Below are 16,185 nucleotides of genomic sequence, written 5' to 3'. Positions count from 1 at the left end.
AGCATCCCTGCCCCATAGCCCCATAGATGAGAGCATCCCTGCCCCATAGCCCCATAGATGGGAGCATCCCTGCCCCATAGCCCCCATAGATGGGAGCATCCCTGCCCCATAGCCCCATAGATGGGAGCATCCCTGCCCCATAGCCCCATAGATGGGAGCATCCCTGCCCCATAGACCCCATAGATGTCTCCCTGCCCCATCGCCCCATAGATGGGAGCATCCCTGCCCCATAGCCCCATAGATGGGAGCATCCCTGCCCCATAGCCCCATAGATTGGAGCATCCCTGCCCCATAGATGGGTCCCTGCCCCATAGCCCCATAGATGGGAGCATCCCTGCCCCATAGCCCCCATAGATGGGAGCATCCCTGCCCCATAGCCCCATAGATGGGTCCCTGCCCCATAGCCCCATAGATGGGAGCATCCCTGCCCCATAGCCCCATAGATGGCAGCATCCCTGCCCCATAGCCCCCATAGATGGCAGCATCCCTGCCCCATAGATGGGAGCATCCCTGCCCCATAGCCCCATAGATGGGAGCATCCCTGCCCCATAGCCCCATAGATGGCAGCATCCCTGCCCCATAGATGGGAGCATCCCTGCCCCATAGCTCCTTTGCCTTGCAGGTGCCATCCCATCGGGAAGACGGCGTCGGGATGCGGGGGGCCCCCTCGCTGCTCCCCAACCCCTCGGCCCCATCGCCGGAGCTGAACCCCCCCCAGGATCCCTATAGGGGTGAGTGGGACCCCTATGGGATGGAGGGGTGGGAAGGGGCACCCCATAGAGCATCCCATAGAGCATCCCATAGAGCATCCCATAGAGCATCCCATAGATCATCCCATAGAGCATCCCATAGGGCATCCCATAGAGCATCCCATAGAGCATCCCATAGGGCACCCCATGGAGCATCCCATAGAGCATCCCATGGAGCATCCCATAGGGCATCCCATTGAGCATCCCATAGGGCACCCCATTGAGCATCCCATAGGGCACCCCATAGAGCATCCCATAGGGCATCCCATAGAGCATCCCATAGAGCATCCCATAGGGCATCCCATAGAGCATCCCATAGGGCATCCCATTGAGCATCCCATAGGGCACCCCATAGAGCATCCCATTCAGCATCCCATAGGGCACCCCATAGAGCATCCCATAGAGCATCCCATAGAGCATCCCATAGAGCATCCCATAGAGCATCCCATAGGGCATCCCATAGGGCATCCCATAGAGCATCCCATAGGGCATCCCATAGAGCATCCCATAGAGCATCCCATAGAGCATCCCATAGAGCATCCCATAGAGCATCCCATAGATCATCCCATAGAGCATCCCATAGGGCATCCCATAGAGCATCCCATAGAGCATCCCATAGGGCACCCCATGGAGCATCCCATAGAGCATCCCATGGAGCATCCCATAGGGCATCCCATTGAGCATCCCATAGGGCACCCCATAGAGCATCCCATAGGGCATCCCATTGAGCATCCCATAGAGCATCCCATAGGGCATCCCATAGGGCACCCCATAGAGCATCCCATAGAGCATCCCATAGGGCATCCCATAGGGCATCCCATAGAGCATCCCATAGAGCATCCCATAGAGCATCCCATAGGGCACCCCATGGAGCATCCCATAGAGCATCCCATAGAGCATCCCATAGAGCATCCCATAGAGCATCCCATGGAGCATCCCAATTTGGACCATCCCGTCCTTCGAGCATCCCAATTTAGAGCATCCCATCTTAGAGCATCCCAATTTGGAGCATCCCAATTTGGACCATCCCATTCTTGGACCATCCCATCCTTGGACCATCCCATCCTTAGAGCATCCCATTATAGAGCATCCCAATTTGGACCATCCCATTTTAGAGCATCCCATCCTTCCAGCATCCCAATGTAGAGCATCCCAATGGAGCATCCCATTTGGAGCATCCCATCTTAGACCATCCCATTTTGGACCATACCATCCTTAGAGCATCCCAATTTAGAGCATCCCAATTTGGACCATCCCATTATCGAGCATCCCAATTTGGAGCATCCCAATTTGGACCATCCCATTATCGAGCATCCCAATTTAGAGCATCCCAATTTGGACCATCCCATCCTTCGAGCATCCCATTCTGGACCATCCCATGCTAGAGCATCCCATCCTTAGAGCATCCCTATTTGGACCATCCCATCTTAGAGCATCCCATCCTAGAGCATCCCATCCTTCGAGCATCCCAATGGAGCATAACAATGGAGCATCCCAATTTAGAGCATCCCATTATCAAGCATCCCATCCTCAGTGCATCCCATCCTTCGAGCATCCCATCCTTGGACCATCCCAATTTAGAGCATCCCAATTTGGGCCATCCCAATTTAGAGCATCCCATCTTAGAGCATCCCAATTTAGAGCATCCCAATTTAGAGCATCCCAATTTAGAGCTTCCCATCCTTCGAGCATCCCATCTTAGAGCATCCCGGTTTGGAGCATCCCAATTTGGACCATCCCATCCTTAGAGCATCCCATCTTTGGAGCATCCCAATTTGGACCATCCCATCCTTTGGGCATCCCAATTTCGAGCATCCCAATGGAGTCATCCCAATTTAGAGCATCCCAATTTGGAGCATCCGAATTTGGACCATCCCATCCTTGGACCATCCCATCCTTAGAGCATCCCATTATAGAGCATCCCAATTTGGACCATCCCATTTTAGAGCATCCCATCCTTCCAGCATCCCAATGTAGAGCATCCCAATGGAGCATCCCATTTGGAGCATCCCATCTTAGACCATCCCATTTTGGACCATCCCATCCTTAGAGCATCCCAATTTAGACCATCCCATTTTGGACCATACCATCCTTAGAGCATCCCAATTTAGAGCATCCCAATTTAGAGCATCCCATTATCGAGCATCCCAATTTAGAGCATCCCAATGGAGCATCCCAATTTAGACCATCCCATTTTGGACCATCCCATCCTAGAGCATCCCATCCTTCGAGCATCCCAATTTAGAGCATCCCAATTTGGAGCATCCCATTTTGGACCATCCCATCCTTAGAGCATCCCATCCTTAGAGCATCCCAATTTAGAGCATCCCATTATAGAGCATCCCATCCTTACAGCATCTCATAGAGCATCCCATCTTAGAGCATCCCATCCTTCGAGCATCCCATTTTGGACCATCCCATCCTTAGAGCATCCCAATTTGCAGCATCCCAATTTGGAGCATCCCATCTTAGAGCATCCCTATTTGGACCATCCCATCCTTCGAGCATCCCAATTTAGAGCATCATAATTTAGAGCATCCCATTATCGAGCATCCCATCCTTCGAGCATCCCATTTTGGACCATCCCATCCTTTGAGCATCCCAATGGAGCATCCCAATTTAGACCATCCCAATTTGGACCATCCCATCCTAGAGCATCCCATTCTTCGAGCATCCCAATTTGGACCATCCCATCTTAGAGCATCCCAATTTAGAGCATCCCAATTTAGAGCATCCCTATTTGGACCATCCCATCCTTCGAGCATCCCAATTTAGAGCATCCCAATTTGGAGCATCCCAATTTGGACCATCCCATCCTTCGAGCATCCCAATTTAGAGCATCCCATTTTGGACCATCCCATCCTTCGAGTATCCCAATTTAGAGCATCCCAATTTGGACCATCCCATTATAGAGCATCCCATCCTTCGAGCATCCCAATTTAGAGCATCCCAATTTGGAGCATCCCAATTTGGACCATCCCAATTTAGAGCATCCCAATTTAGAGCATCCCAATTTGGACCATCCCATCCTTAGAGCATCCCAATTTAGAGCATCCCAATTTGGACCATCCCATCCTTAGAGCATCCCAATTTAGAGCATCCCAATTTAGAGCATCCCATTATCAAGCATCCCATCCTTCGAGCATCCCAATTTGGACCATCCCATCCTGGAGCATCCCATTCTTCGAGCATCCCAATTTGGACCATCCCATCTTAGAGCATCCCAAATTAGAGCATCCCAATTTGGACCATCCCATCCTTTGAGCATCCCATCCTTCGAGCATCCCAATGGAGTCATCCCAATTTAGAGCATCCCAATTTGGAGCATCCGAATTTGGACCATCCCATCCTTGGACCATCCCATCCTTAGAGCATCCCATTATAGAGCATCCCAATTTGGACCATCCCATTTTAGAGCATCCCATCCTTCCAGCATCCCAATGTAGAGCATCCCAATGGAGCATCCAATTTGGAGCATCCCATCTTAGACCATCCCATTTTGGACCATCCCATCCTTAGAGCATCCCAATTTAGAGCATCCCAATTTGGACCATCCCATCCTTCGAGCATCCCATTCTGGACCATCCCATGCTAGAGCATCCCATCCTTAGAGCATCCCTATTTGGACCATCCCATCTTAGAGCATCCCATCCTAGAGCATCCCATCCTTCGAGCATCCCAATGGAGCATAACAATGGAGCATCCCAATTTAGAGCATCCCATTATCAAGCATCCCATCCTCAGTGCATCCCATCCTTCGAGCATCCCATCCTTGGAGCATCCCAATTTAGACCATCCTATTTTGGACCATCCCAATTTAGAGCATCCCAATTTGGGCCATCCCAATTTAGAGCATCCCAATTTAGAGCATCCCATCTTAGAGCATTCCATCTTAGAGCATCCCAATTTAGAGCATCCCATTATCGAGCATCCCAATTTAGAACATCCCATCTTAGAGCATCCCTATATGGAGCATCCCATTTTGGACCATCCCATCCTTAGAGCATCCCAATTTAGAGCATCCCATTATCGAGCATCCCAATTTAGAGCATCCCAATTTGGACCATCCCAATGGACCATCCCAATGTATCCCATCCCCTTTTCCCCTCCCAATCCCAATCCCAATCCCTTTTCCCCCTCTCCCAGCCCTCCCCGGCGGTCTCCAAGCCCCCAGCGTCTCCTCGGCCAGCTCGGAGCTCAAATCCGATGAGGAAGGCGACGAGAACGCCCGCGATTCCCAACCTCTGGAAGAGCGCAAGCTGGACGACGACAAGAAGGAGCTCAAAGCCCTGCCGAGGTCAAGATCTAGGTAACGGGAATGCCGGGAAAAGGGGAGGGGGAAAACCGGGAATTCCATGGGGATGCTCCCGTTGCGTTCCATGGATCCCGTGTAGGGGCTCTCACTTCCCATTTAATGGATGCGGGAGGTTTGGGGAGCAAAGGATGAAGGTTTGGGTACCAAAGGATGCAGGTTTGGGTACCAAAGGATGCGGGAGGTTTGGGTACCAAAGGATGCAGGTTTGGGGAGCAAAGGATGCGGGAGGTTTGGGTACCAAAGGATGCGGGAGGTTTGGGTACCAAAGGATGCGGGAGGTTTGGGTACCAAAGGATGCAGGTTTGGGTACCAAAGGATGCGGGAGGTTTGGGTACCAAAGGATGCGGGAGGTTTGGGTACCAAAGGATGCGGGAGGTTTGGGTACCAAAGGATGCGGGGGGTTTGGGTACCAAAGGATGCGGGAGGTTTGGGTACCAAAGGATGCGGGAGGTTTGGGTACCAAAGGATGCAGGTTTGGGTACCGAAGGATGCAGGTTTGGGTACCAAAGGATGCGGGAGGTTTGGGGAGCAAAGGATGCTGGAGGTTTGGGTACCAAAGGATGCGGGTTTGGGTACCAAAGGATGCAGGTTTGGGGAGCAAAGGATGCAGGTTTGGGTACCAAAGGATGCGGGAGGTTTGGGGAGCAAAGGATGCGGGAGGTTTGGGTACCAAAGGATGCGGGAGGTTTGGGTACCAAAGGATGAGGGAGGTTTGGGTACCAAAGGATGCGGGAGGTTTGGGTACCAAAGGATGAGGGAGGTTTGGGGAGCAAAGGATGAGGGAGGTTTGGGGAGCAAAGGATGCAGGTTTGGGTACCAAAGGATGCGGGAGGTTTGGGGAGCAAAGGATGCGGGAGGTTTGGGTACCAAAGGATGCGGGAGGTTTGGGTACCAAAGGATGCGGGAGGTTTGGGTACCAAAGGATGCGGGAGGTTTGGGGAGCAAAGGATGCGGGAGGTTTGGGGAGCAAAGGATGCGGGAGGTTTGGGTACCAAAGGATGCGGGAGGTTTGGGTACCAAAGGATGCGGGAGGTTTGGGGAGCAAAGGATGCGGGAGGTTTGGGGAGCAAAGGATGCGGGAGGTTTGGGAACCAAAGGATGCGGGAGGTTTGGGTACCAAAGGATGCGGGAGGTTTGGGGAGCAAAGGATGCGGGAGGTTTGGGGAGCAAAGGATGCAGGAGGTTTGGGTACCAAAGGATGCTGGAGGTTTGGGTACCAAAGGATGCGGGTTTGGGTACCAAAGGATGCAGGTTTGGGGAGCAAAGGATGCAGGTTTGGGTACCAAAGGATGCGGGAGGTTTGGGTACCAAAGGATGCGGGTTTGGGGAGCAAAGGATGCAGGAGGTTTGGGTACCAAAGGATGCGGGTTTGGGTACCAAAGGATGAGGGAGGTTTGGGTACCAAAGGATGCGGGAGGTTTGGGTACCAAAGGATGAGGGAGGTTTGGGTACCAAAGGATGCAGGTTTGGGTACCAAAGGATGCAGGAGGTTTGGGTACCAAAGGATGCGGGAGGTTTGGGGAGCAAAGGATGCGGGAGGTTTGGGTACCAAAGGATGCAGGTTTGGGTACCAAAGGATGCGGGAGGTTTGGGTACCAAAGGATGCGGGAGGTTTGGGGAGCAAAGGATGCGGGAGGTTTGGGTACCAAAGGATGCGGGAGGTTTGGGTACCAAAGGATGCGGGTTTGGGTACCAAAGGATGCGGGAGGTTTGGGTACCAAAGGATGCGGGAGGTTTGGGTACCAAAGGATGCGGGAGGTTTGGGGAGCAAAGGATGCGGGAGGTTTGGGTACCAAAGGATGCGGGAGGTTTGGGTACCAAAGGATGCAGGTTTGGGTACCAAAGGATGCGGGAGGTTTGGGTACCAAAGGATGCGGGAGGTTTGGGTACCAAAGGATGCGGGTTTGGGTACCAAAGGATGCGGGAGGTTTGGGTGCCAAAGGATGCGGGAGGTTTGGGTACCAAAGGATGCGGGAGGTTTGGGGAGCAAAGGATGCGGGAGGTTTGGGTACCAAAGGATGCGGGAGGTTTGGGGAGCAAAGGATGCGGGAGGTTTGGGTACCAAAGGATGCGGGAGGTTTGGGTACCAAAGGATGCGGGAGGTTTGGGGACCAAAGGATGCGGGAGGTTTGGGTACCAAAGGATGCGGGAGGTTTGGGTACCGAAGGATGCAGGTTTGGGTACCAAAGGATGCGGGAGGTTTGGGTAGCAAAGGATGCGGGAGGTTTGGGGAGCAAAGGATGCGGGAGGTTTGGGGAGCAAAGGATGAAGGTTTGGGTACCAAAGGATGCAGGAGGTTTGGGGAGCAAAGGATGCGGGAGGTTTGGGTACCAAAGGATGCGGGAGGTTTGGGTACCAAAGGATGCGGGAGGTTTGGGGAGCAAAGGATGCGAGAGGTTTGGGTACCAAAGAATGCAGGAGGTTTGGGTACCAAAGGATGCGGGTTTGGGTACCAAAGGATGAAGGTTTGGGTACCAAAGGATGCGGGAGGTTTGGGTACCAAAGGATGCGGGAGGTTTGGGTGCCAAAGGATGCGGGAGGTTTGGGTACCAAAGGATGCGGGAGGTTTGGGGAGCGAAGGATGCGGGAGGTTTGGGTACCAAAGGATGCGGGAGGTTTGGGGAGCAAAGGATGCGGGAGGTTTGGGTAGCAAAGGATGCGGGAGGTTTGGGTACCAAAGGATGCGGGAGGTTTGGGTACCAAAGGATGCGGGAGGTTTGGGGAGCAAAGGATGCGGGAGGTTTGGGTACCAAAGGATGCGGGAGGTTTGGGTACCAAAGGATGCGGGAGGTTTGGGGAGCAAAGGATGCGGGAGGTTTGGGGAGCAAAGGATGCGGGAGGTTTGGGTACCAAAGGATGTGGGAGGTTTGGGTACCAAAGGATGCGGGAGGTTTGGGTACCAAAGGATGCGGGTTTGGGTACCAAAGGATGCGGGAGGTTTGGGTACCAAAGGATGTGGGAGGTTTGGGTACCAAAGGATGCGGGAGGTTTGGGTACCAAAGGATGCGGGTTTGGGTACCAAAGGATGCGGGAGGTTTGGGTACCAAAGGATGCGGGAGGTTTGGGTACCAAAGGATGCGGGAGGTTTGGGTACCAAAGGATGCGGGAGGTTTGGGGAGCAAAGGATGCGGGAGGTTTGGGGAGCAAAGGATGCGGGAGGTTTGGGTACCAAAGGATGCGGGAGGTTTGGGTACCAAAGGATGCGGGAGGTTTGGGTACCAAAGGATGCGGGAGGTTTGGGGAGCAAAGGATGCGGGAGGTTTGGGGAGCAAAGGATGCGGGAGGTTTGGGGAGCAAAGGATGCGGGAGGTTTGGGTACCAAAGGATGCGGGAGGTTTGGGTACCAAAGGATGCGGGAGGTTTGGGTACCAAAGGATGCAGGTTTGGGTACCAAAGGATGCGGGAGGTTTGGGAACCAAAGGATGCGGGAGGTTTGGGTACCAAAGGATGCGGGAGGTTTGGGGAGCAAAGGATGCGGGAGGTTTGGGGAGCAAAGGATGCAGGAGGTTTGGGTACCAAAGGATGCTGGAGGTTTGGGTACCAAAGGATGCGGGTTTGGGTACCAAAGGATGCAGGTTTGGGGAGCAAAGGATGCAGGTTTGGGTACCAAAGGATGCGGGAGGTTTGGGTACCAAAGGATGCGGGTTTGGGGAGCAAAGGATGCAGGAGGTTTGGGTACCAAAGGATGCGGGTTTGGGTACCAAAGGATGAGGGAGGTTTGGGTACCAAAGGATGCGGGAGGTTTGGGTACCAAAGGATGAGGGAGGTTTGGGTACCAAAGGATGCAGGTTTGGGTACCAAAGGATGCAGGAGGTTTGGGTACCAAAGGATGCGGGAGGTTTGGGGAGCAAAGGATGCGGGAGGTTTGGGTACCAAAGGATGCAGGTTTGGGTACCAAAGGATGCGGGAGGTTTGGGTACCAAAGGATGCGGGAGGTTTGGGGAGCAAAGGATGCGGGAGGTTTGGGTACCAAAGGATGCGGGAGGTTTGGGTACCAAAGGATGTGGGTTTGGGTACCAAAGGATGCGGGAGGTTTGGGTACCAAAGGATGCGGGAGGTTTGGGTACCAAAGGATGCGGGAGGTTTGGGGAGCAAAGGATGCGGGAGGTTTGGGTACCAAAGGATGCGGGAGGTTTGGGTACCAAAGGATGCAGGTTTGGGTACCAAAGGATGCGGGAGGTTTGGGTACCAAAGGATGCGGGAGGTTTGGGTACCAAAGGATGCGGGTTTGGGTACCAAAGGATGCGGGAGGTTTGGGTACCAAAGGATGCGGGAGGTTTGGGGAGCAAAGGATGCGGGAGGTTTGGGGAGCAAAGGATGCGGGAGGTTTGGGTACCAAAGGATGCGGGAGGTTTGGGGACCAAAGGATGCGGGAGGTTTGGGTACCAAAGGATGCGGGAGGTTTGGGTACCGAAGGATGCAGGTTTGGGTACCAAAGGATGCGGGAGGTTTGGGTAGCAAAGGATGCGGGAGGTTTGGGGAGCAAAGGATGCGGGAGGTTTGGGGAGCAAAGGATGAAGGTTTGGGTACCAAAGGATGCAGGAGGTTTGGGGAGCAAAGGATGCGGGAGGTTTGGGTACCAAAGGATGCGGGAGGTTTGGGTACCAAAGGATGCGGGAGGTTTGGGGAGCAAAGGATGCGAGAGGGTACCAAAGAATGCAGGAGGTTTGGGTACCAAAGGATGCGGGTTTGGGTACCAAAGGATGAAGGTTTGGGTACCAAAGGATGCGGGAGGTTTGGGTACCAAAGGATGCGGGAGGTTTGGGTGCCAAAGGATGCGGGAGGTTTGGGTACCAAAGGATGCGGGAGGTTTGGGGAGCGAAGGATGCGGGAGGTTTGGGTACCAAAGGATGCAGGAGGTTTGGGTACCAAAGGATGCGGGAGGTTTGGGGAGCAAAGGATGCGGGAGGTTTGGGGAGCAAAGGATGCGGGAGGTTTGGGTACCAAAGGATGCGGGAGGTTTGGGGAGCAAAGGATGCGGGAGGTTTGGGGAGCAAAGGATGCGGGAGGTTTGGGGAGGGATGCGGGAGGTTTGGGTACCAAAGGGGGTGTGGGAGGTTTGGGTACCAAAGGATGCGGGAGGTTTGGGTACCAAAGGATGCGGGTTTGGGTACCAAAGGATGCGGGAGGTTTGGGTACCAAAGGATGTGGGAGGTTTGGGTACCAAAGGATGCGGGAGGTTTGGGTACCAAAGGATGCGGGTTTGGGTACCAAAGGATGCGGGAGGTTTGGGTACCAAAGGATGCGGGTTTGGGTACCAAAGGATGCGGGAGGTTTGGGTACCAAAGGATGCAGGAGGTTTGGGGAGCAAAGGATGCAGGAGGTTTGGGGAGCAAAGGATGCGGGAGGTTTGGGTACCAAAGGATGCAGGAGGTTTGGGTACCAAAGGATGCGGGAGGTTTGGGGAGCAAAGGATGCAGGTGGTTTGGGTACCAAAGGATGCGGGAGGTTTGGGGAGGAAAGGATGCGGGAGGTTTGGGGAGCAAAGGATGCGGGAGGTTTGGGGAGCAAAGGATGCGGGAGGTTTGGGTACCAAAGGATGCGGGAGGTTTGGGTACCAAAGGATGCGGGAGGTTTGGGGAGCAAAGGATGGGGGAGGTTTGGGTACCAAAGGATGCAGGTTTGGGTACCAAAGGATGCGGGAGGTTTGGGGAGCAAAGGATGCGGGAGGTTTGGGTACCAAAGGATGAAGGTTTGGGTACCAAAGGATGCGGGAGGTTTGGGTACCAAAGGATGCGGGAGGTTTGGGTACCAAAGGATGCGGGAGGTTAGGGTACCAAAGGATGCGGGTTTGGGTACCAAAGGATGCGGGAGGTTTGGGGAACAAAGGATGCGGGAGGTTTGGGTACCAAAGGATGCGGGAGGTTTGGGTACCAAAGGATGCGGGAGGTTTGGGTACCAAAGGATGCGGGAGGTTTGGGTACCAAAGGATGCGGGTTTGGGTACCAAAGGATGCGGGAGGTTTGGGTACCAAAGGATGTGGGAGGTTTGGGTACCAAAGGATGCGGGAGGTTTGGGTACCAAAGGATGCGGGTTTGGGTACCAAAGGATGCGGGAGGTTTGGGTACCAAAGGATGCGGGAGGTTTGGGGAGCAAAGGATGCGGGAGGTTTGGGTACCAAAGGATGCGGGAGGTTTGGGTACCAAAGGATGCGGGAGGTTTGGGGACCAAAGGATGTAGGAGGTTTGGGTTCCGAAGGATGCAGGTTTGGGTACCAAAGGATGCGGGAGGTTTGGGTAGCAAAGGATGCGGGAGGTTTGGGGAGCAAAGGATGCGGGAGGTTTGGGGAGCAAAGGATGAAGGTTTGGGTACCAAAGGATGCAGGAGGTTTGGGGAGCAAAGGATGCGGGAGGTTTGGGTACCAAAGAATGCGGGAGGTTTGGGTACCAAAGGATGCAGGGGGTTTGGGTACCAAAGGATGCGGGAGGTTTGGGGAGCAAAGGATGCGGGAGGTTTGGGTACCAAAGGATGCGGGAGGTTTGGGTACCAAAGGATGCAGGAGGTTTGGGTACCGAAGGATGCGGGAGGTTTGGGGAGCAAAGGATGCGGGATCCCAATGGGATCCTTGCTCTATGGGGCAGGAGAATGGGGTCAATGGGTGATGCCCCATTCCCAATGGGTTCCTCTCTCCATGGAGACCCTTGAATGGAGTCAATGGGAGATGCCCCATTCCGAATGGATTCCTCTCTCCATGGAGACCCTTGAATGGAGTCAATGGAAGATGCCCCATTGGAACCTCCATTGGAAGCCCCTTGAATGGAGTCAATGGGAGATGCCCCATTCCCAATGGGTTCTTCTCTCCATGGAGCCCCTTGAAAATGGAGTCAATGGGAGATGCCCCATTCCCAATGGGTTCCTCTCTCCATGGAGACCATTGAATGGAGTCAATGGGTGATGCCCCATTCCCAATGGGTTCCTTGCTCCATGGTGGCATCAGAATGGAGTCAATGGAAGATGCCCCATTCCCAATGGGTTCCTTGCTCCATGGTGGCATCAGAATGGAGTCAATGGGAGATGCCCCATTCCCAATGGGTTCCTCTCTCCATGGAGCCCCTTGAATGGAGTCAATGGAAGATGCCCCATTCCCAATGGGTTCCTCTCTCCATGGAGACATCAGAATGGAGTCAATGGGAGATGCCCCATTGGAACCTCCATTGGAATCCCCTTTGTGTGTCCCCGTGTCCCCCCCCCAAACCCACCATTGCAGCACCAACGACGACGAGGACCTGACCCCGGAGCAGAAAGCCGAGCGGGAGAAGGAACGGCGCATGGCCAACAACGCCCGCGAGCGCCTCCGCGTGCGGGACATCAACGAGGCCTTCAAGGAGCTGGGCCGCATGGTGCAGCTGCATCTCAAGAGCGACAAGCCCCAAACCAAGCTGCTCATCCTGCACCAGGCCGTGGCCGTCATCCTCAGCCTGGAGCAGCAAGTGAGGGGTGAGTTGGGTTGGGTTGGGTTGGGTTGAGTTGCGTTGAGTTGGGTTGGGTTGGGTTGGGTTGAATTGGGTTGAGTTGGGTTGGGTTGGGTTGAGTTGGGTTGGGTTGGGTTGGGGTGGGTTGGGTTGGGTTGGGTTGAGTTGGGTTGGGTTGGGTTGGGGTGGGTTGGGTTGGGTTCGGTTGGGTTGAGTTGTTGGGTTGGGTTGGGTTGGGTTGAGTTGGGTTGGGTTGGGTTGAGTTCGGTTGGGTTGAGTTGTTGGGTTGGGTTGGGTTGGTTGGGTTGGGTTGAGTTGGGTTGGGTTGAGTTGGGTTGGGTTGGGTTGGGGTGGGTTGGGTTGGGTTGAGTTCGGTTGGGTTGAGTTGTTGGGTTGGGTTGGTTGGGTTGGGTTGAGTTTGTGTTGGTTTTGGGGGGTTTGGGTTGGGTTTGGGGGGTTTGGGGTGGGTTGTGTTGAGTTGGGTTGAGTTGGGTTGGGCTGAGTTGGGTTGGGATGGGTTGGGTTGGTTGGGATGGGTTGAGTTGGGTTGGGTTGAGTTGGGTTGGGTTGGGTTGAGTTGGGTTGAGTTGGGTTGGGTTGAGTTGGGATGGGTTGGGTTGAGTTGGGTTGAGTTGGGTTGGGTTGAGTTGGGTTGGGTTGGTTGCGTTGAGTTGGGTTGGGTTGAGTTGGGTTGGGTTGGGTTGGGTTGGGTTGAGTTGGGTTGGGTTGGGTTGAGTTGGGTTGGGTTGGGTTGAGTTGGGTTGGGTTGAGTTGGGTTGAGTTGGGTTGAGTTGGGTTGAGTAGGGTTGGGTTGAGTTGGGTTGGGTTGGTTGAGTTGGGGTGGGTTGATTGGGTTGAGTTGGGTTGGGTTGGGTTGGGTTGAGTTGGGTTGGGTTGGGTTGGGGGGGGTTGAGTTGGGTTGGGTTGGGTTGAGTTGGGGTGGGTTGAGTTGGGTTGGGTTGGGTTGAGTTGGGTTGGGTTGGGTTGGGTTGGGTGGGTTGGGTTGGGTTGGGTTGGGGTGGGGTGGGTTGGGTTGAGTTGGGTTGGGTTGGGTTGGGTTGAGTTGGGTTGGGTTGGGTTGGTTGCGTTGAGTTGGGTTGGGTTGGGTTGAGTTGGGTTGAGTTGGGTTGGGTTGGGTTGAGTTGGGTTGGGTTGGGTTGGGTTAGGTTGGGATGGGTTGGGATGGGTTGGGTTGGGTTGAGTTGGGTTGGGTTGAGTTGGGTTGGGTTGGGTTGGGTTGGGTTGCGTTGAGTTGGGTTGAGTTGGGTTGGGTTGAGTTGGGTTGGGTTGGGATGGGTTGAGGGGTTGGGTTGGGTTGGCTTGGGTTGGGTTGGGTTGGGTTGAGTTGGGTTGGGTTGGGTTGAGTTGGGTTGGGTTGGGATGGGTTGAGGGGTTGGGTTGGGTTGGCTTGGGTTGGGTTGGGTTGGGTTGAGTTGGGTTGGGTTGGGTTGAGTTGGGTTGAGTTGAGTTGGGTTGGGTTGGGTTGGGTTGAGTTGGGGTGGTTGGGTTGGGTTGGGTTGAGTTGGGTTGGGTTGGGTTGGGTTGGGTTGGCTTGGGTTGGGTTGGGTTGGGTTGGGTTGAGTTGGGTTGGGTTGGGTTGAGTTGGGTTGGGTTGGGTTGGGTTGAGTTGGGTTGGGTTGGGTTGAGTTGGGTTGGGTTGAGTTGGGTTGGGTTGAGTTGGGTTGAGTTGGATTGGGTTGGGTTGGGGGGGGTTCGTTGATGGGTGGATGTTGGTTGTCTGTTGTCCAGCATCAGGCATTCATCATGCATCATCATCCATCCATTCATCATCCATCATGCATCCATGATCCATCTGTGATCTTCCATTCATCTTCCATTCATCCATTCATCATCATCCCTTATCCATCCATCCATCATCCATCCATCATCAGCCATTCATCATCCATCATCTATCATCCATCCATCCCTTATCATCCCTTATCCAGCATCCATCCATCATCATCTCTTACCCATCATCCTTCCATCATCCTTCCATCGTCCATCATCATCTGTTATCATCCATCATCCCTCTTTTATCATCCATCACCATCCGTCTTCCATTCATCCATCATCATCCGTGACTCATCATCATCCATCCATCCATCCATTCTAATCCATCCCCCATCCATCATCATCCAACATCATCCATCCATCATCATCCATCCATCATCCATCCATCATCATCCCTTATCCATCATCCATCCATCATCCATCCATCATCATCCATCCATCATCCATCCATCCATCCATCCATCATCCACCATCCATCCATCATCCATCCATCATCCATCATCCATCCATCACCATCCATCCATCATCATCCATCCATCATCATCCCTTATCCATCATCCATCCCTTATCCACCATCCATCATCATCCCTTATCCATCATCATCCATCCATCATCATCCATCCATCACCCATCCATCATCCATCCATCATCATCCATCCATCAGCATCCATCATCCATCCATCATCATCAATCATCCATCGTCATCAATCATCCATCGTCATCCATCATCATCCTTCCATCATCATCCATCCATCATCATCCATCCATCATCCATCATCCATCCATCATCCATCATCATCCATCATCATCCATCCATCATCCATCCATCACCATCCATCCATCATCATCCATCCATCATCCATCCATCCATCCATCATCCATCCATCATCCATCATCCATCCATCCATCATCCATCCTTTATCCACCATCCATCCATCATCATCATCATCATCATCCATCCATCAGCACCCATCCATCATCATCCATCATCCATCATCCATCCATCCCTTCTCCATCCATCCATCATCCATCATCATCCCTTATCCACCATCCATACATCATCATCCCTTATCCATCATCATCTATCCATCATCCATCCACCCATCCATCATCCATCCACCATCCATCCATCATCCATCCATCATCATCCACCATCCATCATCCATCATCATCCATCATCCATCATCATCCATCATCCATCCCTCATCCATCATCCATTCATCATCATCCCTTATCCATCATCCATCCATCCATCATCCATCCATCATCATCCATCCATCATCCATCCATCATCATCCATCCATCATCCACCATCCATCATCCATCATCATCCATCCATCATCCATCCATCATCATGCATCCATCCATCATCCATCCATCATCATCCATCCATCATCATCCATCCATCATCATCCATCATCATCATCCATCCATCATCCATCATCATCCATCATCCATCATCCCTCATCCATCCCCCCCCCATCCCACCCTTATGCCCCCCCGATGCAGAGATGCCTTTGACCCCCCTTTTCTCCCTCCATCCCACCAGAGAGGAACCTGAACCCCAAGGCGGCGTGCCTGAAGAGACGGGAAGAAGAGAAGGTCTCCTCGGATCCGCCTCCGCTCTCCTTGCCCGGGCCCCATCCCGGCATGGGAGACGCTGCCAATCACATGGGACAGATGTAAAAAGGCAAGGTTGGGGGGCGGGTATCCCTGTTTCCATGCGTGTGTGCGTCAGCATCCAGCATCCATCAGCATCCATCCATCCATCAGTGTCCATCATCCATCCATCATCATCATCCATCATCCATCAGCATCCATCCATCAGCATCCATCATCAGCATCCATCAGCATCCATCCATCAGCATCCATCAGTATCCATCCATCAGCATCCATCATCATCCATCATCATCCATCA

The 16,185-nt window shown here is 53.4% G+C and overlaps 1 protein-coding gene across 1 annotated transcript; it reads left to right on the top strand.

Annotated features, from left to right (window-relative positions):
• Nucleotides 1-606: 606 nt before the first annotated feature.
• On the top strand, nucleotides 607-15,965 carry LOC134174587 (transcription factor 4-like; the record flags this gene model as incomplete). The annotated part of the gene is made up of 4 exons (XM_062639729.1): nucleotides 607-731; nucleotides 4,896-5,058; nucleotides 12,272-12,501; nucleotides 15,817-15,965. Coding segments are annotated over 4 exons (655 nt in total), but the record flags the coding sequence as incomplete, so codon positions are not given.
• Between the last annotated feature and the right edge of the window lie 220 nt (nucleotides 15,966-16,185).

This window comes from Pezoporus occidentalis, unplaced genomic scaffold (genome assembly GCF_034315485.1).
Source record: "Pezoporus occidentalis ecotype Australia unplaced genomic scaffold, CSIRO_AGI_Poc_V1 ctg618, whole genome shotgun sequence".
In the NCBI taxonomy this organism is placed as follows: Eukaryota; Metazoa; Chordata; class Aves; order Psittaciformes; family Psittacidae; genus Pezoporus; species Pezoporus occidentalis.
The sequence above is the reverse complement of the archived record's forward strand: the minus strand, read 5'-3'. Positions and strand labels throughout refer to the sequence as shown.